A 23,153-nucleotide genomic window follows, 5' to 3' on the forward strand; every position below is an offset into this window, starting at 1 on the left:
GCACGTAATTTCAGCGAATGACGCGTTTGACGCCCGTTGTCATAGCGGGACTCTGGGGGTGTGTGTGTCAGCAGTGCACAGCGCGCAGCATCTCTTTTGTCATCGCAGTGAACTCGTGAACGCACCTGAGAGCAGGAAGCAAAGGTAGGATGCAGGACATTTTCAGTGTAACACAACAACTAACATGCATGTTGTCCTCATCGGGGAACAGAAGTGTTGCAAAGTGCTGCTTATTCCAGGGACGTTTGTTGTAGCTGTTGTGTAAGTGCGTTATACTACGTCTTGGAATTGATAGCTGGATGCTGTGTGGCTTTGATGTCATGGTAATTTGATCAAGGCGAGCGGTGCCAAAAAGTGCAGAAGGGTGTGGATTGGCACCATAGCTGGTCGTTTGCTGGCTAACAGGCCACTATGGCGCAGTTTCAGCGGAGAAATATTCCAGCAGTGAACCGTGCGGGAACCTTCTCTGTCGGTCACCACATCAGTAAAATAAACAGTGCTGTGCATCTGTGTGCAAGGTGGATGCTGAGACACGCAGACATGTGAACCGACCTCAGCTCTGCAGTCATACCCGCTGTCTGGTCATTGCGACGGTGTCAAATAAGTGTCTTTCACTGACACTACACGCCAACTTATTTCATGCGGGGCTTCATGCGAGTTGGAACAGTAATTAATTAACACGTGAGTTGTAATCATCATGAGATTAGCAGGTGTGCAATAGCGCTGTTGCCCCATGATGTTACTGTGTTGTGTGATTGGCCGGGAAAATCCAAACAAATCCAAACATCTCGTCGAGTTTTTATGTCTCGTGATATGAGTGAGCGATATAAAATGTCTACATCTACAGTAGTATCTTCCAGTAATAACCAGTGTGATGCGGAGGGTCATAGCCTACGTACAAAGTTAAGTCGGCGCAGTTTGAAATCGTGCGGAGTGACAGATCCCAGTGTGCGCGTGTACGTGCCATGGGCGCGTGCCACTGTGGGAGAGTGACGCAACAGTCAATCGACGTCGCGAGCCTCGCCGGCTAGCTAACTTCAGGATTACAGGAGGTGTTCAGCAGCATTTTAGTTGTAATTGTTATTTATTAATTCTATTATATTTTTTAAATGAAATTGTGTAATGAAATCCTTTATGAGAAGGCAGTCAGTGAATGATTCGGCATGACAATGTCGCGCAATGTTAAGGTTAGCTTTGCCGATAATATAATGAACTACATAAAATGAATAATTAATTCATTAACAATATGAATGTACTTATTATTAATTCACTAATAGATTTCCAGTTGGCTACGTTTTCGTATGACTTTTGTTATGAGGAGGTACACAATGGAGCGAAACTGCGTTTCTCCCATTATAACTAATATAGACAGCCTTAGCTAGCCTCTGTTGAAAAGATGGCGCAGGCTCTAATTTGTACCTGTAACTATACCTGTTGGCTGCAGTTAGTGCAGATAAACTTAAAGTATGACAAGGTGTTGCATAGAGTGATACTGTAATTGAAGTTAGTACAGTCGTAGCTTTATGCAAGTAATTGACTACTTTCGCTTTATTCCACACAACTTCGGTGCAAACTTCAAAGCCATGTAAGCTAACCCTATGTATGTTAAACAGTACATATGAAAACAAGAAAGTAAACAACAGAAATACTAAACAGAGGCTCATACATGAAATCAGTAAAAATTCACAAACGTTCAAACAACACTAACAAGCCCAGTAAAGAAGAAAAGGCTTTCTGACTGTCATACAGGTTTTGCAAGTGGATTTTGTTCATTCTTTCATTTGTTCATTAGGGGCTTGGCCCATAGTCATATACAGTCCACTGGTCAAGTTGAGATCCAGTACTATCACCGAGCTGGTAGCCGGTCAGAAAATTAGAAGTTAACTTTATTGAACAAGTTATATGTTATTATTAAACAAGTGTGCAAAAAATGCTATGCTGGCTCAGTGTAATTAGAATGCGTGCTAACTATAATGGTCGCCAGTGAAATACTGTATGATTTTGGACCATTTAAGTATGTTTTAAATTAATGGGCATAAAAGGTAGCATAGGTGCATAAAAAAATGAAGGCTCCTCTAGTTCGAACTTAATAGTGTAACATTGTGAGCTTGCAGATGCCCACCTCCTATAGAAGCACCTCTGGTCAGGTCTCTGAGTAGAAATGAAGGAGCTTATTCAGTAGAAGCCAAAGTCCTCCCTTTTGTAATTATATATGGGTTGAAGCATGATATTGCTTACCAACATTTGTGCTTGAATTTCACAATGAACACAATGACGATTTTTCTTCTCAATATTTGCCTCAGATAAGTATCTCTGTAGGCCTGAGATTGGTTGAATCAAATAGAAAATTCTATAATACAATATATCTCAGTATTAAGGCAATATGGAAGCAGATTGATTTGATTAGAGACATCTTTTTTTTTCTTCCAGTTTTAGATTGCCTTTGTTAAGTTACAGTGTTGTTGAAACCCAACCACTTGTGTGTGCAGGTCATCACCTTTCCTCTCGATAGTCTCTCACCAGCAGGTAGGTTTAACATGCTCTGTAGGGCATGAAGTGTTTGACAGGACTTCAGCTTTTGAACAACAAAAGCCTTCTTTGCACAGGTTGATTACCGTGTCTTTATTCAGTACGCACAACTGAAGTTTCAAGTTACTTGCTCTGTACATGAATTATGAGTTTGTTGTCTCTCTGCACTCTGGCAGCAGTAGCTTTAACATCACTTGCTGGTTAGATCCAGGTGTAGGTGTCTGTGGAAGAGTAATAGTTCTCCACAGATCTGGCGTCTCATTTTCTGTTTGTTCCTGTTTGCTGGGATCTCAGTATCTTCCAGGGTGAGCTGCTATGGGGAAGGAGAAGCTCCACATAAACATTGTGGTAATAGGACATGTCGACTCAGGCAAGTCCACCACCACTGGCCACCTCATCTACAAGTGTGGTGGCATTGACAAGAGAACAATTGAGAAGTTTGAGAAGGAAGCTGCTGAGGTATGACTCATATTGTCTTCACTTGAATTTAAATTATGATCTTTTTACTCTGTAACTTCACTTTGCTGCACAGGTGTTCTAGCACAACATTATCCTGTTGGATGTCTTGTCTAACAAGTATCATGTGCATTTTTGTGTCTTGTCCTGTGTAATGTGTGTCCTGTTACTTTAATTGGATTGCTTAAACATGTGGGAAAAGTGGTGGGTGTAAATTTAGCTTTATCTGTAGCCTAGATAGCCTGCAACCACTTTCCCCAAATTACAAGCAGTCTTACAAAGTAATACACCAACTGTCAGGAAGACTTTCAGTGACTTTTGGTCAGCACAATTACATAACAGAATTCTTCAGAAGTTTATCAATCATGAACTCCTTTTCATAATGTAAGAGACAAGTTTTCATTGCTCATTGCTCACAGACCTAGAGCATACAATAAAGTTGAAAATACAGCATTGAAAGTTCTAATGTGGAGGAACTGGATGGAGATCATTGACGAGATACACGTTATGGAGAGACTCACACATATCATAAAACTGCAACAATCATTATGCGAGAGCAGATGGGAAAAATGGACTGTCTACAAAAAACAGTATGAAGACTGATAGTAATTTTACTGACACTATGTTCTATTATTGTTGTGTTGTTTAAATGAGAAAATCAATAAAATATAAGTTCAAAAAAAAGAAAGTTCTAATGTAATTAGTAGAATTAGTTAGTAATAAAACAAGTTCTCATAAATACACATGTGCAGGTTAATTAAGTTATTTCTTTAAAAATACCCATTATGTGTAATCAAGACTTGATTTCAGTGACCTTCTTATTGACTGTCATACTTTTATGCAAACTACTTCCAATGGTGGGCTTGAGGTAAATGTACTGCATTACACTGGACACTGACCTCCATTAGCCTGCAGTAGGACTTGGAGGGACGATCACATAATTGCAAGTTTATTTAGAGTTTTATTGCATCTCGGACCACGCTTTGTAAAATTGTTTGTAGTTGTGGTACTAGTAGAAGCTTTGGACAAAAACTGTTAAAGGCATCTTATCTTACTTTGCATTCCACATCCCTTAGATGGGAAAGGGTTCCTTCAAATATGCCTGGGTTTTGGACAAGTTGAAAGCAGAGCGTGAGCGTGGCATCACCATTGACATCTCTCTTTGGAAGTTTGAGACCAGCAAGTACTATGTTACCATCATTGATGCTCCAGGACACAGGGACTTCATCAAGAACATGATCACTGGGACTTCTCAGGTAGAGGGAGAATGGGCTGAATAGTAGAAAATAAAAAAATTGCATGATAGAGAGAGAAGAGTATTTGAGAAAGAAAGACTTTTTCACCCCCACACCCTCCCTCCTTTCAGGCTGACTGTGCTGTGCTGATCGTGGCTGCTGGCGTTGGTGAGTTTGAAGCTGGTATCTCAAAGAACGGGCAGACTCGTGAACATGCTCTCCTTGCCTACACCTTGGGAGTGAAGCAGCTCATTGTGGGCATCAACAAGATGGATTCCACTGAGCCCAACTACAGCCAGAAGCGCTACGAAGAGATTGTGAAGGAAGTCAGCACTTACATCAAGAAAATTGGTTATAACCCTGACACTGTGGCCTTTGTGCCCATCTCTGGATGGAACGGAGACAACATGCTGGAACCCAGCCCTAATGTAAGCCTGTCTTGAGACACAAACTATAATCGTGTATTTACAATATTTACCGATACATAAAGAATAAGCACAGTAAGTTGTCACATGATTCTCATACTGTATGGTCAGAGTTACATACATCATAAGTGAGCGTTACATATTGGAATATTAAGTGGTGAAATTTTTTTGTGATTTCAGTCCTCCTATACTTTGGCCCTCCAATTAGTTGGAAGAGGCTAAAGATGCTTTCAGACAGTGAGAGGTCATTGCCACATTACCACCGCCACCTCCGGCCAATAGCGGCAAGGAGAGGGGGCTCTTTGGCTGGAACATTCAGAGTTAATGATAACTTTTTCACCCTGCAACGGCTAGCTGTGTAAGCATGGCAACCACAGAAACTCCAACGAGGGTAATGATACAGAAGCTGATTGTACAAGTATCTGAGTTCCCTGAATCACACACTTCTTCACCAGAAGCAGCGCTGTGGCTGCACTGAATGCACTGCTTGACGGAAAGGAGTCATATAATCATAGTTTGTGGTGTCCAGTATATTACCTTTTTTTGAACCGAGTCTGACATATTTAAAAACAAACACTCTCTCTCTCTCTCTCTCTCTCTCACACACACACACAAAAACACCAATGGGCATTTATATAACAACAGAGCGAAAGGAAGCTGAGCTAGAGCTGCAGTACCATTCCTTCCATACCTTCCACAAAAAACCAACATGAAAAAACAGTTACTGGCATCCACCCTACAACTGGTTATGTAGTTGGCGAGTTAGATATGAAAACTTTGGGAGAGGAGCAAGAGGGAAAGTGTTACTGATTAAGGGTTTATTTTAACCTAGCCTGAATTGGTAACTGTTGGAACAATAGAGGGACTAACAAAGATGGTTTGGTGAGTTTTGTTTCTGTCAGGTTTGAATAAAATTTTACAATGATCCCTGAGGTGAAATTACTGTTTTTTAGTTTCAGGTTAAACATAAAGGATCTTTCTTTTTAACAAAAAGGTCTATCTCTGTAGGGATCCTTTCCATAATGTTGTCAGACACTTAAAATAACAATCCAAGCCTGTCAGTGGCAAAAACAACTTTTAGTGGGTGTGCTTTGAAGGGCACACTAGCCCACAAGGATTATGTTGCAGCCATTGCGAACCGTATTTCGGCTGCCAGCTAAGGCGTTGTACTGGACCAAGTCCAAAACTTTTTGTACCTATTAGTCATGTAGAGACCAAAGTAGGGCCCAGGTTTAAAAATAGAATTATTCTTTCACACAGTTTGTGTTGGCTCTCCCTCAGTATTACAACAATAGTCAAACATCGCCTCTGACTGTGTTGCTAGCTGCATTTGTTACATGCTAGCGCCAGGTTCAGCCCCTAACCTACAGAATTAACAGTAAAACAAAACAGCATAAAACAAAAAGTCAGGTCACAGACAGCTGGTATTGATCCATCCTTGAGTCTGTACTGTTACTGGTCCTCATTTACAAAGCAGGAGTACCTTCCCATTACACAGGCCAGATGAGGAGGTAAATCTGACTGGTGTTTTGAAACACACATCTTTCTGAAAAGTGGAACAAACAAAAAACCTTCTATATTTAGCTGCATGATGAGCTCATACTAAGTGGATAGCAACAGCCTATGGTGTACATATAGGGCTGATAGGGATGGAGGTAGCTTTGAACCTTGTCAATGGTAGCAATGGCTCACTGTCTAAAAGTACCTTAAATATCTAACAAAAAGGTTCTTACATATTGTTAAACAGTAAATAAATGAACGATACAAAAGCACACATATCACTCTTGCGTCCAAAAAGTTGCTACATAGACATTGTGAGCCTTTATTCTTCTAATCATTGCAGTCACCTCATTGTAAGCAGTCACAGTAAACCTCTGAGCTCTTACCTCTCCACAGATGACCTGGTTCAAGGGCTGGAAGATTAACCGTAAAGATGGTAATGCCTCAGGCACCACACTGCTGGAGGCTCTGGATGCCATTCAGCCTCCCACACGCCCCACTGACAAGCCCCTTCGCCTGCCTCTGCAAGACGTCTACAAGATTGGAGGTGAGGGCGGTGTTTGTGTGGGTGGCTGTAGGGGTGATAGTTGTGTGATTTGTAGTTGGAGAAAACACTTGAAATAGTGAAAATTCTCCAATTATCAAGACCCTCTGAAATGTAAATTGTGCCAGATTATATGTTTAAAGTATTTTTGGAATGAGAGCACCCTGTGACAAAAAGAGAATCGAACCGGGTCTGGGAGAGAATTCCCATTGGCTCTTCATGTCCTAAAGTGAGCGTCTGTCCTTTTTTTTAGAGAATTGTATTATAGTAATCATCGTGCATGTCACTGAAGATTGAATTAGTTGCTAATCTCTCTCTTCCAGGCATTGGGACCGTACCAGTGGGCAGAGTGGAGACAGGAATATTAAAACCTGGCATGGTGGTGACCTTTGCCCCTGTCAACGTAACCACTGAGGTTAAATCTGTGGAGATGCACCACGAGGCCCTGACTGAGGCGCTGCCTGGTGACAATGTGGGTTTTAATGTGAAGAATGTGTCTGTCAAGGACATTCGTCGTGGGAATGTGGCTGGAGACAGCAGGAACGACCCACCACAGGAGGCAGCCAGCTTCACCTCTCAGGTCTGAATATATGAGTTGGCTTTGAGAAGGATACTGACCTAAAAAATCCACATGCACATAACTTTATCTGCCTCTGCTCTCGTCCAGGTGATTATCCTGAACCACCCTGGTCAGATCAGTGCTGGCTACGCCCCCGTGCTGGACTGCCACACGGCGCACATTGCATGCAAGTTTGCAGAGCTCAAAGAAAAGATTGACCGTCGCTCTGGTAAAAAGCTCGAAGACAACCCCAAGTCCCTGAAGTCTGGAGATGCTGCTATTGTGGACATGATCCCAGGCAAGCCCATGTGTGTGGAGAGCTTCTCTGAGTACCCACCACTTGGTAAGTCCACTGACCTTGCAGCAGCATTTCTGCTCATGGGTCATGCTGCAACTGACAATAAAACTTATTGTCAAGGTGATTGGGAATCAAAACTGACAAATGTGAACTTCAATTTTTAATCAGAGATAACAAATGTTTTGTCTGTCATCCCCCTTCAGGAAGGTTTGCGGTCCGTGACATGCGTCAGACTGTGGCAGTGGGGGTAATTAAAGGTGTGGAAAAGAAAGCCCCTACCAGTGGTAAGATAACCAAGTCCGCACAGAAAGCGCAGAAGGTCAAATGAACGTTGTGCTGGGCTGCTGCCCCAAACGCTCACCGTGGCCGAAGACACACTAGCACCCTGCACCTTCTGCACACCATAGTCAGCGTCTGGTCTATTATCACAATGCATCGCAAAAGCAGACGAAGGAAAAAAAATGAGTACCACACTGTTAGTGATTAACATGTTACCACACTGTTATATGTAGGTTTTATTGTCAGTTTGTGGCAGGATAACACAACAACGTTGCATTAGGGTACCCTGTTTGTGTGCTATTATAGTTAGAATTAGGCTGCACATTGATCTAGCCAACAACCTTAGCTGCTTAACACCAGTAATAAGGCAGAGATGTTCTTTTGCCAGATCTTTGTTAAAGCATTGCTCTGTGTTCTAGCTTTAAAAGAGATATGCTAACTAGCCAGAGGTCGATTGGCTGCTTGCATGTTCCGTGATTGCACTTTAGAGAAACAAGCCTGAGAAACTCTTTGTCTAATACCTGAAATCTTCATGCCAAGCACTTGGCTTAAGCAAACAGTAGCTCTGTTTAATGTTATAGTTACTGTTTCATGCACCTTAATCACTGTTATTTGTGAGCACATGTTCATAAAGGTAAAGATGTTTAAACATGACGTGTTTGTTCCTGGTATCATTCATTTGGTCCTGTCTGAACCTGAACCACTGCTGAACCTCACTGATTCAGTGAATTATGATGAGAAAGTCAAAACCAAGCTCTTCATAGAATTTCCTTTATTAATGAATGAGAAGAAAAGTTCACTTGCATTTTCATTACATTACAGGCTTCATAAATCTAACTGAGATTATTACGTGTGTGTAAATATGTGCACATAATTTAAATAAATTAAAATAAACAAGACAGAATGTCAACATGTCAAAGGCCTGTGTTATGCCCAGTAGCAAAATGATCTCTGAATAAAAAAACCTAAAATGCCTCAAGTCAGAACATTACAGGGAGAGAAAATGAAGACAGTGCAACCATTTCTGTTCGGAGGAACCTAATGCACTTTTCAGAAAAATGTAGATATGGAGACAGATATGTACCACAAAAGCAAGGCACCAATATACTGTATGTACTGCACATTTTGTAGACTTCATATCAGAGCCGAGGTCTTTTTTTTTTACTTCCGATGCAATCATTTTGAACCATAAATAGTGATTTGTCTTAATGACAAGGCATTCATTCTCAGTTATAGATAGGTTTGGATATGACAACCTCTTCATGCAAAATATATTTAAATATCTGAAGGAAAGTAAAATCCACTTCTTGAAAGCAAACTGACCCCAAGCCTCCCTCACATATATTCCAGTCTTTGATATGGGTCTCACAATTCATTGAGGTACTGCTAGGTAAAGGTGATTATTCACCACTGAGGCTTTGGATACTTCATGGATAGTATTCTCCTGCAGCTCGTGGTGCTTTAATTCTTAGCATCTGATTCTGTACCATGCAACAGGACTACATTCTGCAGCTAGTCCACTTCAAGGAAGCAAAAATAACTCCACATTACACTGTATGATAAAAAGCAAACATTGACCATGATTTAAATGAGATATCTTCCTTTCATGTAGAAACAGAGTGGCAAAAAGACAGATGCAATACAAAGTTAGATTTCTGAACATTTCTTTCAGTAACCAGAACAAAGCTCTTTGCTATGACACACATATTCTGATGAAATATCAGACTGTTTTTTTAAATGAAGAAATGACATTCAAGATGTGTTTCAATCCATGGCTGTCATCAGCTGGAAAACCGACTGACCAGTGCATAATTGATCTGAAAATAATTAACAACTGCTTGTTCCTCTCCTCTAGACTGTGCCTTAGATCCTCCACAGTGTAATGAACATGTAGCGTCACAGCTGGCCGTGTAAATGGGCGTTCTTATCTGTACATGTGCGTATACAAGTGTGTTCGTGTGAATGTGCTTTGAACATGGTGCACCTCATAGTTCAGATGGCTGTTGGCAGAGGTGGCATTGCTAAGTGTTCAAATATTAGTTACAGCAACACTGACATTGCTCTTTTCTGTCTGGGTTTTCCCAATGTACCTTCAACAATTCAAGCCAACTCAGTGTTTAAATGAAAAAACAAAACAAAGGACCAGTCCTACAGTTTTGCATGTTTTAGCCAGTTTACTACAAATCACTTGGATATTACACGGCGTGGCTCAAAAATTCAGTCACACACTTTGTTAGGGATGCAACGATACCGCTACTAATATCAGGTCTGATACTGTGCTTATGTACTGTAATTGTAATCCTAAAACTACTCCAACCACAACCTCACCCTATACTACATGGCAATATGGTGTACACCTCTCCTCAGCTCAGCATGTAGGAGAAGGAGCAATGTCAGCAGTTTGGAGATACTTTAAGATAAGCAATGATTACAAAAGTTTATCAGACTGCAAGAGCAGGAGTAAAACGCAGCTCCTTTAACACAAGCAATTTAATTAAACACCTAAAGAACTGACACAATGCAGAGTTCATTTAGTTTGCTAATGCTAACAGCAGGAAACTGTAAAAAACAAACTTTGCAGCAAATGCTGGAGAAGCGAGAGAAACTGTCCAGAGACAACCCATGGACAGTAAAAATAACAAGCTCTTACCCAGTACATTGCTCTTGATGACCAGCCATTGTCACTTGTAGTTAATAGGGTATTTGGTCATTTCCTCACTGTAGTGGAACTGAGGTACGAGATTCTCAGCCATCACAACATCACAGAAACCGTATGACCAAACAGTCTCACATCGAGCAGAAGCAGGCCCTCAGAATATCTGGGTCCTAATGTAAGCTCCCCGACAATCTCAGCGCTCACCAGCGGACACTCCTGAAAACTATGTATTCCTTTTGAGGAGTTGACCTGAAAAGTGAGCTCCTGCTGTGACCGTGCTTCAGAAAACTTTGCCCAAAGAAAGAGACGAGGACCATGTCATCAAAACAATGACGGGAACCTTAGCAGCAGCCACCACGAGACGCTTCACTGACACAGAAAAATACCCACTCCACTGCATTACAACTGTACTCCATCTGAGGTAAAGCGTGTGTGAGTGTGTGTGTGTGTGCTTGTACAGCTGTCTTTGTGAGAACTGATTTGAGTTTTAGACCTTGGGATGGTTGAGGACATTTTTGGAAATTGAGGACATTTTTTCTGGTCCTCATTTTGGGATAGATTTGGTGTTAAGGGTTAATGTAAGATTTAGGGTAAGGGTTGGGGTTAGGTTTTTAGTTTAGTAAGCTTAAAATTAGGAGCTAGGGAATGTCACTTAGTGTCCTCACAAAGGTAAAAGTACAAATGTATGTATGTTGGTATCGGTGCATCCCTATATTTTATAACGCTGTTGGCAGTATAATATACAAATCAATTAGTCCACTTCCCAAACTTGCTTGTTTCAAGTAATTCAAGTACTTTCTGTCACATTGATGTCATTGTTATGAGGTCATGCAAAGCAGGCTTTTTAAAACTCTGCACTTCCTGCATAACCGCACAAGGAGTATGTAACATTGACAACAATGACCTGATGTTCACTGTGACAGATTACACAATTCAAGCACATTTCAGGAGTCCACTAATTGATTTACTGAATGGAAATTATTGCAAACCAGTAGATGCCTGAAACTGTAGAACGAACATGTTAAACTGTATTGCCCTCATTCAGAAATGCTCAACAAAACTCTTACGTACAGTATTCGAGACCTGCAGTTTAGGAGCTAAAACTTGCATATACACTGTCACGGTCCTTGTGGGCAACCAAAGTCATCGATTGAGGATTCATATAATTTAAGGATACAAAGTTCTGGAGGTTATCTGGTTTTCTAAAATGGACAGAATGGTATGGAAATAAAATAGAAATAGAATAGAATAGAATAGAAAAGTGACAAGAACTGAGAATGTAGAGTTTGGCAATAGTGAGGTAACATTCACTTTAATATTAAATCCTGTCATGTGATTGGAGAGACAGGAAATAGATCTTGTATATGTGGGCACAAAGAAGTATTAAAGGGTGGGTGAGTCATTCTGGACAATGCTGATACTGCAGTCCCTCCTTACAGTGTGTTTACATGGCATTAGCATGCTAGATTTACTGACCCTTGTGCTCGTCCCATCTCCCCTTCCTCTTGTCCTGCACACGAGCACGAATGCCACCTGTTGCTGATTGGCTGGAACAGTCAGTGTGTGGCTCGGTCTGAGACACATTGTCTCTTTCCCAATGGTAGAGCCACAGAACGGACAGCTCGTGGACCACGAGGAGATGCTCGCTGAATTTCCAATTCAGCAAATATCAACAGTCTTTTCTCCAGGATGACTCACCCCACCCATTTTTCCCCTGCTTGCAACAGCTGTGAGTGGCATTCACAAAGGAATTTTCCATAAATGTTAGGTGTCCGTGCTTTCCTACTTTGTTACTTTGTAAACTGTATCTTGCAAATCTCAGTACCTTTGACTGAAAACATGCAATGCTCATGCTCTGTCTTAAGATCACATATAAAACAATCATCTCTCAGAACCAAGTTTAGTTGACTTTGTTTAATAGCAAAGTCTCTAGTTTTAGGGGTCTGTGTTTCCATTATACAATCCTGAATCTTCTAGCCCGGATTGGTCAATCATACTTTAAAACAAAGAGTAACTCATGCAATGATATGCCATACGTGATCAGCCTGTATGAAAATACTGTGATTCTTATCAAATGGATCAACATGAAAATAAACATAAAAGGACCCCTCGTTATATTCCCGCCCTCCCGCTCCCCTCCAAAAAGGATAAAAACTGTCTCTTTGAGGTGAGATTTACGTGCCTTTTGAACACATAGGCAAGTTTATTTTAGCCGTACGTGCGGCATGTTCAGCAATTCGTTGCTGCCAGCAGAGGGCGAGGATGCGTGACCGCGGGCCAGGCTGTGGTTAGAGCCCCGGGACCCCGTCCCTGCTCTGCTCCCTGTCCTCAGGAGCTCCGAGGAGTAGGTGTGGGCCTCAGCAGTCCCAAGTGACAGGAAGTCAAATCCTTGCGTCTCTATCTCCCTGTCACTGATAAAGAGGTCCTCCTCACCCCATCCACCTCCACCACTCCTGCTTATACCCCCACCACTCCCTCCTCCCCCAGGGTCTTGGCTACAGCTGTGGGAGTCACTGCTTGTACTGGGGCTTGGAGATGAGAGGCTGTGGTGGGTGTCCTGGACAGTCCCTGGGGCTGCCTGCATCAGGTCCTGCACTGACATGGACTTGCCCAGGCCTTGGTCCATCTGGCTCGTGCCAGAGCAGCAGTCCAGTGTTGGCAGCACCAGCGGCTGCAGCTCCAGGCTCATATGTCTCCTCCAGGAGCCCCCCTCCTGAGTATTTATTCTGCCATTGCTGTTGTCCTGTAGCTGCTGTCCCAGTCTGCCCAGCCCCAACCCAAGGCCAAGGTCCTCCACTACACTGCTGTCCTCCACCTGCATCCCTAAACCTCCACAAAAGTCCTCCATGTCAGGGGGTGCTTCTGTGGAGGTCGCTCGTGGCAAGTTACTCAGGCCCCCACTTCGGCTTGGAGGGGGTGGTGGCGGAAGCCTTGCCAGAAGAGGAAACCCTCCATCTGCGACTCCTCCGCCCCCGCCACTGCTGACGCTATTTGGGGTAAGGATGGGTGGAGAGCTCCCCACGGCCTCATCGGTGCCACTTTCAGGCGTGGTGGCCTGAGCCTGGGTGTAATGATGGTGGGGACGATGAGGATGATGATGGTGGTGGTGATGATGATGATGATGAGGCAGCGGTGACGGGCTGAAAGAGGAGGATGCGAGGCCGGAGGGAGGTGTTGAAGAGGAGGCATTTAAGTTGAGGTTGAGCTCGTTGGGGGGCGCAAGGATGAGATGGAGTCCTCCCTGGGACAGGTGGGAGTTTGTGGAGGAACGTGTGACGCAGCCACCAGGGGGTGGCGCTCCACTGCTGCTGACCTGGGTGGAGCAGGACAGGTCCTTGCTGAAGACAGAGGAGTGGTAGTCAGAGGTCTGCTCCAGCTCGAACAGGGGCAGAGAGGCGAGTGTGAGGGCTGAGGACGAGCCCTTGCGCAAAACCTGACGATAAATGTCCAGCAGGGAGTCGAGCTTTGACTCAATCGACTGGACCTGTGAGGAGGGGGGGGTGTGAGAGCAAGAAAAGAAAAACAATAGGGAAGGAAGGCATTTTAAAGTCACTGTGTGTAGAAGATTTGTATGCAATTAAAAAAATCTATATGAAATCACAATTCTTCTGATGGCATAAGAGAAGTGATATTTAAATATGGGGATGAGAGCGTGCATGTCTTTCCTGGAGGACATTCATTGTGTTGCACTTGGTTTGCACGCAAAAAGTAGCACAAGTAGTTGTGTAACAAATGCAAAGAGCTGCAAAAAGTTTAAAGTGGGTGTTAATGTTGGATTGCCGGTAAAGGAAAGTTACAGAAATTGTCTGTGAAGACCCCCCCAACCAAACGGACCTGCCGCTCCACCTTACAGACACGACCCAGCATGCTCACGTCCTCTAAAAGATCTCCATCAGACAGCAGCTTCTCTCGAATCTTCTTATCCAGAGGGATCTGGCCTTTCCCGAGGATTTGGTCAACTCTGGAACACACACACACACACGCACAAAGAAACACACACACACACACACAAGCAAATGCAAACACAATAAGACATTATGGATAGGAAGGAAAAAAGGTGACAAAGTAGAAATCCACGCGGCAGCCCACAGAAAGGAAGGAAACTGCAACAGAGTAATAGATTACTGTAAGCACACTTTCTTCTCCAACACAGAGACAAATGACAGGTTCACTTCCTCACTGGATTTGACAGATGCTGTATAATTGATGATAGAACACTACCAACCATGATGGATGATGTGTTAATAAATGTGTTTCTTGTGAATCAAACAGTTCACAACACAAGAATGAATTGATCTGATTCTAAATAAATCTTGTATTCTTTTTGTTTTACAGCACAGATTCAGGTTCTTGTGTGATTCAACACACTAAACATTATTCCTGCTCCATCCAGTGAGGTTCAGTAGAATGTGGTTAATAAAGTCTCTTTGTTAGTGAACAGGGTTAAGTTCAACAGAGGGCAGGGACAAGCCAAGACAATATCATGCAACTGCAATGCCAACAGCATTATGGACAAATAAATGATTAAAGCTTTGCCAAGATCCTCTAACACCAAGCCACACTCACATCTAAAGCTGTCTTGTCCTTAAATGTGTGTTTTTGTGATTCTTGGAGTATAGTAACACTTGATGTGCTCATAGCAGACAAATACAATGTCACAAAGAGTGCTTTAATTGATCAAATAATTAGAAATGCCAAAGTATTATGTTTTTGTGATTAGCCAGCAGTAGCCAGGTTTCCATCCAAATGTAGTGCTAATTTTAACCAAATTTCCGGAAATCCAGCAAACCAATTTCAAATGAATGTGTGTTTCCATTCATTACTGCTGTGTAAATATTAGGAGTTGGATGCATTGAGATAAACAGTTGGTGGCATTAATTCTCCAGTCAGGTGACATTAAACCATTGCAGAAGAGATGAAGTCAAACCTTAAACGAACAAAAACAATGTCGAAAACATGGATGGAAAGAAGTTTGTCTCATGTATTAATCTGAGGAAGATTACAGGCTCCTCATGGCTCTTCATAGATTAATCCATCAAAACAAGTGTTTATACAGCTGAGTGCACAAGTGGAATCTTAACTCAAGATCCACTTACTAGCTTTTCCCGGAGCTTTCAACTGCATCTCACTATGATTTTCTCACTCATTACTTTGTCCACAAAGCTTCCTGAAGGATGAAGGACTTAAAGCACGCAGCAGTTTCAGTTAACAGTCACCAGCAGCAGGGGTCAGTATTACCGCAGCAACAACAGGTAGGCACAAACACTGTTGTACTTTGTGAATTTAGTTTGTATATTTATGGACAGGTTTGTGCGTGTAATTTACCACAATTCCCCAGAATGTTTCATCACATAGAAACAGAAAATGCCAGAACCAAAGTCAATATACTGTTAGGTTTTGTTAATGTTTGGTTTGTGAATGACTTCATACCCAGACAGAAGAGTTTGAGAAAAGAGCACTCCATGAACGTGTGTGAAGAAAGGTTTCATTTCACTCCCTGATCAGTCAGTTCAAAGAAGAAACTTAAACTTTGTTTTATAATCCAGATTTGCCGTTTTTCATATTTTCTTTATTCAATATATCTCTTGAATTGACTGAATGAGAAGCGAACTGAACCCATGTGACATGTGAAGGATAGGGGGGCATTCTGACCCCTGGGTGGAGTTCTTTCTGCCCTGGCTGTAATAGACAGGCAGGGAGGGGGAGGAAAAGGTCTTGGCTCGGCTGCTCAGGGTCTGTTGGCCTACTATCATGTCCAGCCTGTGTGGGAAGCAAAGGGAACACACACGCATATACACATCAACACACATGCAGCCAGAGGTACACATGCACACACACGTATGTGCATATAAAATGCAAAGAACAAACGTAACACATAAATATACCCATGCATGTATAAGGTATGAGTGCAGGTGCATTCATGCAGACACACATACACACACACACATACACACCAAGACACAGGTGAATCAGTTACAGTGCAGTCAAACGGCTCTACTTAGACAGCAAAGGCTGGTGGAATGAAAGCTATCAGCTTCCGTTGTCATGCGTTCTGTCGTCGGTCCCACCTGGTCTGCAGGCTCTTGATGCGACACAGCATGTCCAAGTGACCGGCAGAGTACTGTTCGATCACATCCTTGACATCATATGGACGCAGCGTCTCCTTAAACTTCTTCTTGGCTACATGGAACTTCATTATCCTGCAGAGAAATTTGGAAATGAGCCACCAGGGGGAGCACTTATACAGTAAATTTACATGACTTGCAGTGGGACATTTCAAATACTAGTGTGGCTAATAAAAACACATGGAACTGTGACTGTTTTTCTTGTTTTAAAAGGTGCTCAACATGTATCATTGCATGCCAACTACCTGCTTCTTCACACCAATGCAAACAGACAGAACACCTGAACAACCACTTCACCGGACCTTATAAAAACATCCAGTGAGTTTGAGGCTGCTTATTTTAGCTGTGTGTGGGTAAAAGTATCACTCTGAAAAAGCAGCTCTCTGAGTTGATGCACCTGTGGAGCCTTGGACTAAAGTCAAAGGAATTTGGCTAAATGTGCGAGTTTCTGAGTGCTCAAGTGAAGAGAGGAAGGGATCTGCAAGGACAAACAGCAACAAAACTGTGCAGAAACAAAAGAGTGGAAGTGAATGTTTGTGTGATGCCATCTTTTTCTGTGGCCAACGAAGCTGTAGGCTTGTTTCAGTCACTTAGACTTTGACTTAGATGACACTCTGGGAACAGGGGCTATGGGAGCATGTCCCACCTCAATACAGTAAAGTTGGCACGTAGTGATGGAGGAAATTGTTTTTTGTTTCTTCATGACCTGAGGTTACTGACTACTGACAACACAGAACTTCTACTTGTCGGGAGAAGTTTTCCATCGTAGTGTTGCTACTTTTACTTAAGTAAAACCTTTGACCACTGGGTGAGTGAGAAAATATATTTTGGTGAATTGACCCTTTACCCCATTATATTTTTAACATGAACTTTTACACCTGATGTTATGTGCAGGAGATTCACATAGAGGAAAAAAATCCTTTATAGGAAATCTATGATTACATGTTTGATCCATGATTAATACTATGTTTGTCGCTTTGTAGAATTGGGATAATATGACCAAAATGGTGTTGGTTGGTTGGTTGGTTGTAGTTTAAAAGGCAGCCTTAGTTCCAGTATGAACGATCTCAGGAGTCAGGTTTACTCACTACTGATTTGACGACAATCCAGTCCGTCATCACTAGAGAAATGGCCATATAGGTCGACTGTGCAGGCAGGTTACTGTGACTCATAGTTACGGTTATTGTTAGGCGGCGACCTCGAGTGGCAGTAGTAATTATGAGTGGAGCAAAGCAGGAAGTCAGGTGACATAGTGTAAAGAGCAAGAAAGTCCGCATGTGGATAAAGGTTGGGTGGACAGATGGGTCAGACAAACACAGGACTCTACCCCAGGAGTCGGCTGCTCTGCAAACTACGAGTGTTTCAGTAACTGTAACATATTTACTTGAACCCAAAGTTTGCTTTTTTCCTAAACCTAACCAAGCTGTTTTGGTGCCTAAGCGGCGACGGTTTCATTAAGTTAACAACATGGGGACGAAGGTCCTGCACACCTGCATACAAGTATGATGATGTGTTGAAAAGATCAATGTGAAATGTTTGCAAGTGCCCTCTAGTTTGTTATGGGAATAAGAAATGACAGCATTTCTTTGCCAGGACGTGAGTTCAGTTGTTCCAATCTGCCATAGAGAAATATATTTTTAGTGTAAAACTCAAGAGGTTTGAATCATATGAATTCAACCCCAGCTTCTAGTATTTGTTATGACTGCATCTGACCCACAGTTTATTTTAGGACACTACATGGCTAAGACACTCACTGTCCTTGTGACATGATCAGTTTACATGGCTTTGCAGTGTTAATACTCCCTCTAACTATATTTCCTGTCTCTCCACACTGTATCCAATCACATGAACCAAAGATGGTCTAAAAATAACCTAAAAAAACCCTCTTCCGGTCACTTAAATCCCCTGAGCACATGTGGTACAATCAGGGACTGTTTGCATGCAACCTTGAGAGCAGAAAGTACAGTTAGCTGGAGAGAAGGAGGAAGTCTCATTTCCTTTGCCTCACCTGACAGCTCTAATGACAGACTTGACTGAGGGCAGCAAGTCCTCCACTGAGATCTCACAGTGACAGCCCTTCTCATCAAAGCCGTCCTCCCCCGCCATGTTGGAGTCTGCTGCTTGGGAAAGAAGATACAGAAACGGAGGGCTACTCAGATTTTGTTCATTGATAAGACTACCTTATGTCAGCTACAAAAACAGATCTAATGTCAGGACTCTGACCATGCATCTACATGTGTTGCATTAGTCAGTTTACATGCAGTTAGTGACCACATTCCTCCCACCCACGTCCAAAAAAGCATGTGATTTTATAATCAGTCCGCCCGGCACGGCTGTAGAACAGAGAAGTTTTATTCTCCCAATCACTACAAATTATAACCATAGCAACACTTTGTTACTGCAACTAATTACTGCTAAATAGAACAATGCAAATACATTTCTGAAAGTGATGTTCAAAAAAGCCTTAAAGCTGCATTATTCCATTTTTGGCCACTTGGGGGCAGTGGAACAAGCTGGAAAAAATATCTCAATAAAATTCCATATTGTCACATATGGCAAACAAGCTAAAAAAACAGTTGCTGGAGCCCCGTCAGCATTCATTTGGACTTGTGTAAATCCAATTCTTCTTCAGTCTCAGCTCTGTTTTTTTTTTGTCCCCACCAACTCCTGACTCTGGCTCTTGATTCACAGCATTATTCAGTAAAAAAATAAGCCAAGTTTAGGGTTCACATGGAAGTCTGTTTGATTGACTGATTGATTGATACTGGGGATTATTGGGGATCGGGTTACAACAGTGCATTCAAACTGACCGAATTTGACAGCAATCAAGAGAACTGAATTGAGAGTGAAAGACGGACACGGACTGTTCTGATAGACAGAAATAGAGTGTTTTAAGTGCTGTCGGGAACAGCAGACCTTGTAGTAAAGAACAGCTCTCTGATATACCTGCAGATATATCTTAACAATGCAACCTTGGAACAAGGCAGTTTATGGGCCTCCTGAGTTACGACAACCTGAGGAGGCAAGCAGAGGGTTGCAGGACAAGAGCTGGACTGCAGAGTCGAGCCATTTGTTCTGTTATAAACGAGCTTGGATTAGCATTGCTCAGTGGGTCACAGCATGTAGGATCTGCATGTGCTTATGTTTATACACATATAGTTAAACCTACTGATTATTAAGATAGAGAGTGTCTGGGACAGTGACAAAACATAGATCCGCTCCATTAAAATTACTTATTTCACTTCAAATCAAAGTCATAATGAGAGGAAATGTTTCCCATCTTCTTACATCTCTGCTAGCCAAACATGCCAGTGACAGTGAATGATCAGACGGAGCATGGCTAACCAGCAAACCATTCTGGTTTTGGCTTGCTTAGTTATTGATTCCCCTCCATCAGCAGGCCTCAGCCAGCTGGCCTGGCTCTGACACCTCATATGGCTGCTGGAGCTCACCACCCCCACCTTCCATCAATCCATCAGTCCACCCACAAACACCAACTGGCTGTTACCCAGCAGGACTTGCCAGGCCGGCACTGCTAGGCCAAGGGAAGGAAGTGCACATGACCATTAGCATTCCTCCACTCAGCTGTCTGAATTAGTGGGCAAAACCAGTTCTGGTGGGCTGGATGGTTGGCCAGTACACCTCTATTAAATACATGTAGTGAAATTGGGGAATTCAGGCATCTTGCACTTGGACTTAAAGGAGTAGTTCGATGTTATTATTCACTTTCTTGCTGAGGGTTTGATGAAAAGATCAATATTGCTTTTATCTTCTGCTCATTAAATGTGAAGCTAAAGCCAGAAAACGGTTAGCTTAACATGAGGACTGGAATCATGGCTCTATCAAAAGGTAAAAAAACACTATAGCTCACTTTTTAATTGCCTGGAAGCCTGACGGTGATGACGAGACACCAGGAACTTACTGTGCTCAGTCACGAAATGGTACAGCACCATTGTAGCTTTTACACAAATGGTATAAGGTGTTGCTTACTGAGCTTTTTTTAACTTTTAGTCAGAGCCAGGCTACTGATGCTGTCAGGTCTTCGTGCTAAGCTAAGCTAACCATGTCCTGTGTAGCTTCATATTGACCTGACAGACATGAGTGTGGTATCAATCTTCTCGTCTAAGTCTGAGCAAGAACGTGGATGTGGAACAGTTCCTTTAAGATAGAATTTTACTTGAATTGTGTTTCATTACTATTCAGCTGCTTCAAAAAGTCAAGGCTAGTATTGTGCAGAGTACTGTATATCAACAGAGAACGAGAATAAATTATACCTTGAATTAGCCTTTTAATTGCCCTGACTTTGTACCACCTCAAACTAGTCCTGTTAATGAATCCAAAGCTAAGTCAAACATTGTCAGGAGGTGGAACGATGGGGCAGAGTCACTCACCGTCAGTGGTGGAGCGTGACTGGCTCTTAAGGCGGAGCGAGGGTCTGAAGCGTGTGCGGTCGTTGAAGCTCCAGCTCTTCTGTACCTTAGCGGGGCTGGTTCCCTCTGTCCCAGCCTCAGCCACTGGAGACCGCCGGTCGTTCACCGACGAGGTCTGCCTGTTCTTGATGCTCTGACCTCGGGGGCTCGCCAACCTCACCCGCTCTTTGAAGCTCAACTTCTGACTGTCGAGTGAAATGGGGATGCACAGTGGTACAGAGGGGAGTTGGAGTGAGCAGAAGAACAAGAAGGAAACAGTATTGTGAGGCGGTGGAATGACAGACAGACATCGATATGTTAATAATGACTGAGGTTTTATGGCGACAACATAAATTATCCAAGACTTTTGGCAAAATGCTATTCCTCTGCACGATCTTATCATGTGGCAGTCATCATTCAAAAGTTGATCTACTAATATAAAGGTGAAGGGCTGCAAGGGCGGCAAGATGGAGAAAAGCTAGCATGCATCGCAGCATTGCAGCAGGTGCCATACATACAATGCAAGCTCAGGTTAGGTGTGATGCTTTGATTGTGTGTTGTAGTTTGTGTGTTCGTGCGTGCATGTTTTCATGTTTTGTCCCCTACATCAGCTGCAGTATGCAATTGTACTGACCAATCAGTTAGCATGTTGCTAAAAGGGACATTTGATGTCATTCAATGGCATTGTTACATTAAATGGATAATGTTGTTATACTTAAATTTCTAAATACCCTACAAAATAAAAAATTTGAAGCTGTAGGGTTTATTGCACATAGGTTCCATCTAGTGTGCCATGACAGGGTGAGTTATGGAAGAAAATGGCTGAAAATTACTTGCAGAAAGTGAAGGAGCAGGATAATGAGATATAGAGAAAGGTAGTGGCTGATTCCATGTTTATGCAGGTTGGCCTATATAATGACTGCATGCAAAGGCAGTGCACAAGCGTCATTCGTCATTCACATGACATGTATGTTTGATTGGTAGCGACATATCGCCCCTACCATGGAGTACCATAGAGTTTAAAGTGTGCATCTGAGATATAGGGAATGGTGTGTGATATGTTGTTTAGATGCAACAGGGGGAGCTGCGTGAGGGAAAAGAATAATGGCAGTATACGATGTGCGATAATCTCTACAATCATCTCCCTCCAGTCAGGAAAAAGCTTACAAATGTTAATTATTTCTCAGGATCTGCTGCCGAGAATGGAACCAGGTATAAATAGAGCGCAAATGTAGTTAAAACCAAAATCACAACAGGCAGAAGTAGCGCATTGCTCAGGCAAAGATCAAACAAAGGCAGATAGTGTATTACCATAAAGCCGACTGATGTCTCCCTGCAATATTTAATTACTCTGCGCTCGCTGTGGCTGCACAGCCTCCTACAGATACCCATGCACCAAGAATTAGTCAGCATTCCCAAATAAAAACGTCATGTAACGGGAGCAGAAACACTGTGTACCTATGTTTCCGAGTGGTACGCCTCCTCAGTAGCTTCTGTTTATTACTATGAATTTTACTAAAAAAATCAAGGGGAGATAGACATACGGTGATGTGTTACATGATGCAGAAACAGAGGAAAGGAAATATCTACCGCTGAACGTTTTGTGGGGTTAAACAAAACGCTTCTTTACCCTCATTTCCCTTTGCCCTTTTTACTGTGACACTGCTTCTTACTAATAATTTCTTGGTTTATGTTACATTAAGTCGGCCTGAATGACCGTCAGTTGAATGCCTGACATGTAAATGCAACGATCCTTTGCAGGACTGTATGTATGAAGACTGTGAAGTATAAAGTAATAAAGCAGGGTTTCTGTTGGCGCTTCAATTTGTCGACCAGTGACATTTAGAAGCAGCAGAACAGAGGCAATTGAGCTTAGTAGAGGAAAATGAACATCTACAGCACCATTTGAAAAAGGCAGCAATTTGGTGACTCACATGCTTCATGTCGATATCCCTCATTTAACTATGTGAATTCAGCTGGGCCATGGCAACAAGTGCCTGAGTCACCAGTGTGAGGCCAGTAACCTTTAGATAGACACTTGTGGGTTCAGCGAGGGTGCTGAGATGCAGACCTTTTTTTTTTGCTTTTTTGTGAGATTTTTATGTCCTATAGCCGTGTTTTATCAGTGCAGTTCTGTG

General features: G+C 42.6%; 2 protein-coding genes across 6 annotated transcripts in view; one reads left to right on the forward strand and one right to left on the reverse strand.

Moving 5' to 3' along the window:
* The first annotated feature begins 62 nt into the window (after positions 1-62).
* On the forward strand, positions 63-8,479 carry LOC121604105 (elongation factor 1-alpha 1). 2 transcript variants are annotated; one of them, XM_041933513.1, is made up of 9 exons: positions 79-144; positions 2,490-2,526; positions 2,824-2,988; positions 4,062-4,241; positions 4,352-4,648; positions 6,542-6,692; positions 7,013-7,269; positions 7,357-7,591; positions 7,750-8,479. In XM_041933513.1, the coding sequence occupies exons 3-9, from the start codon at positions 2,845-2,847 to the stop codon at positions 7,872-7,874; spliced, it is 1,389 nt and encodes a 462-aa protein (XP_041789447.1). In that variant the 5' UTR covers positions 79-144; positions 2,490-2,526; positions 2,824-2,844; the 3' UTR covers positions 7,875-8,479. The 2 variants fall into 2 exon arrangements, with proteins under 2 accessions (XP_041789446.1, XP_041789447.1); XM_041933512.1 differs by lacking the exon at positions 2,490-2,526 and having other exon boundaries at positions 63-144.
* A 103-nt stretch (positions 8,480-8,582) lies between these two features.
* Positions 8,583-23,153, reverse strand: part of kcnq5b (potassium voltage-gated channel, KQT-like subfamily, member 5b) — a 108,746-nt gene continuing 94,175 nt past the window's right edge. The window contains exons 10-15 of one of the 4 annotated variants that reach the window (XM_041933046.1): positions 20,998-21,221; positions 18,615-18,720; positions 16,550-16,681; positions 16,134-16,241; positions 14,316-14,442; positions 8,583-13,965 (exon numbers count right to left, since the gene is read on the reverse strand). In XM_041933046.1, coding sequence (XP_041788980.1) covers positions 12,685-13,965; positions 14,316-14,442; positions 16,134-16,241; positions 16,550-16,681; positions 18,615-18,720; positions 20,998-21,221 — 1,978 coding nt within the window. In that variant the 3' untranslated portion in view covers positions 8,583-12,684. Of the gene's footprint in view, positions 13,966-14,315; positions 14,443-16,133; positions 16,242-16,549; positions 16,682-18,614; positions 18,724-20,997; positions 21,222-23,153 lie in introns of all 4 variants that reach the window. The other 3 variants (XM_041933045.1, XM_041933048.1, XM_041933047.1) reach the window with 3 other exon arrangements.

This window comes from Chelmon rostratus, chromosome 3 (assembly GCF_017976325.1).
Source record: "Chelmon rostratus isolate fCheRos1 chromosome 3, fCheRos1.pri, whole genome shotgun sequence".
NCBI lineage: Eukaryota > Metazoa > Chordata > Actinopteri > Chaetodontiformes > Chaetodontidae > Chelmon > Chelmon rostratus.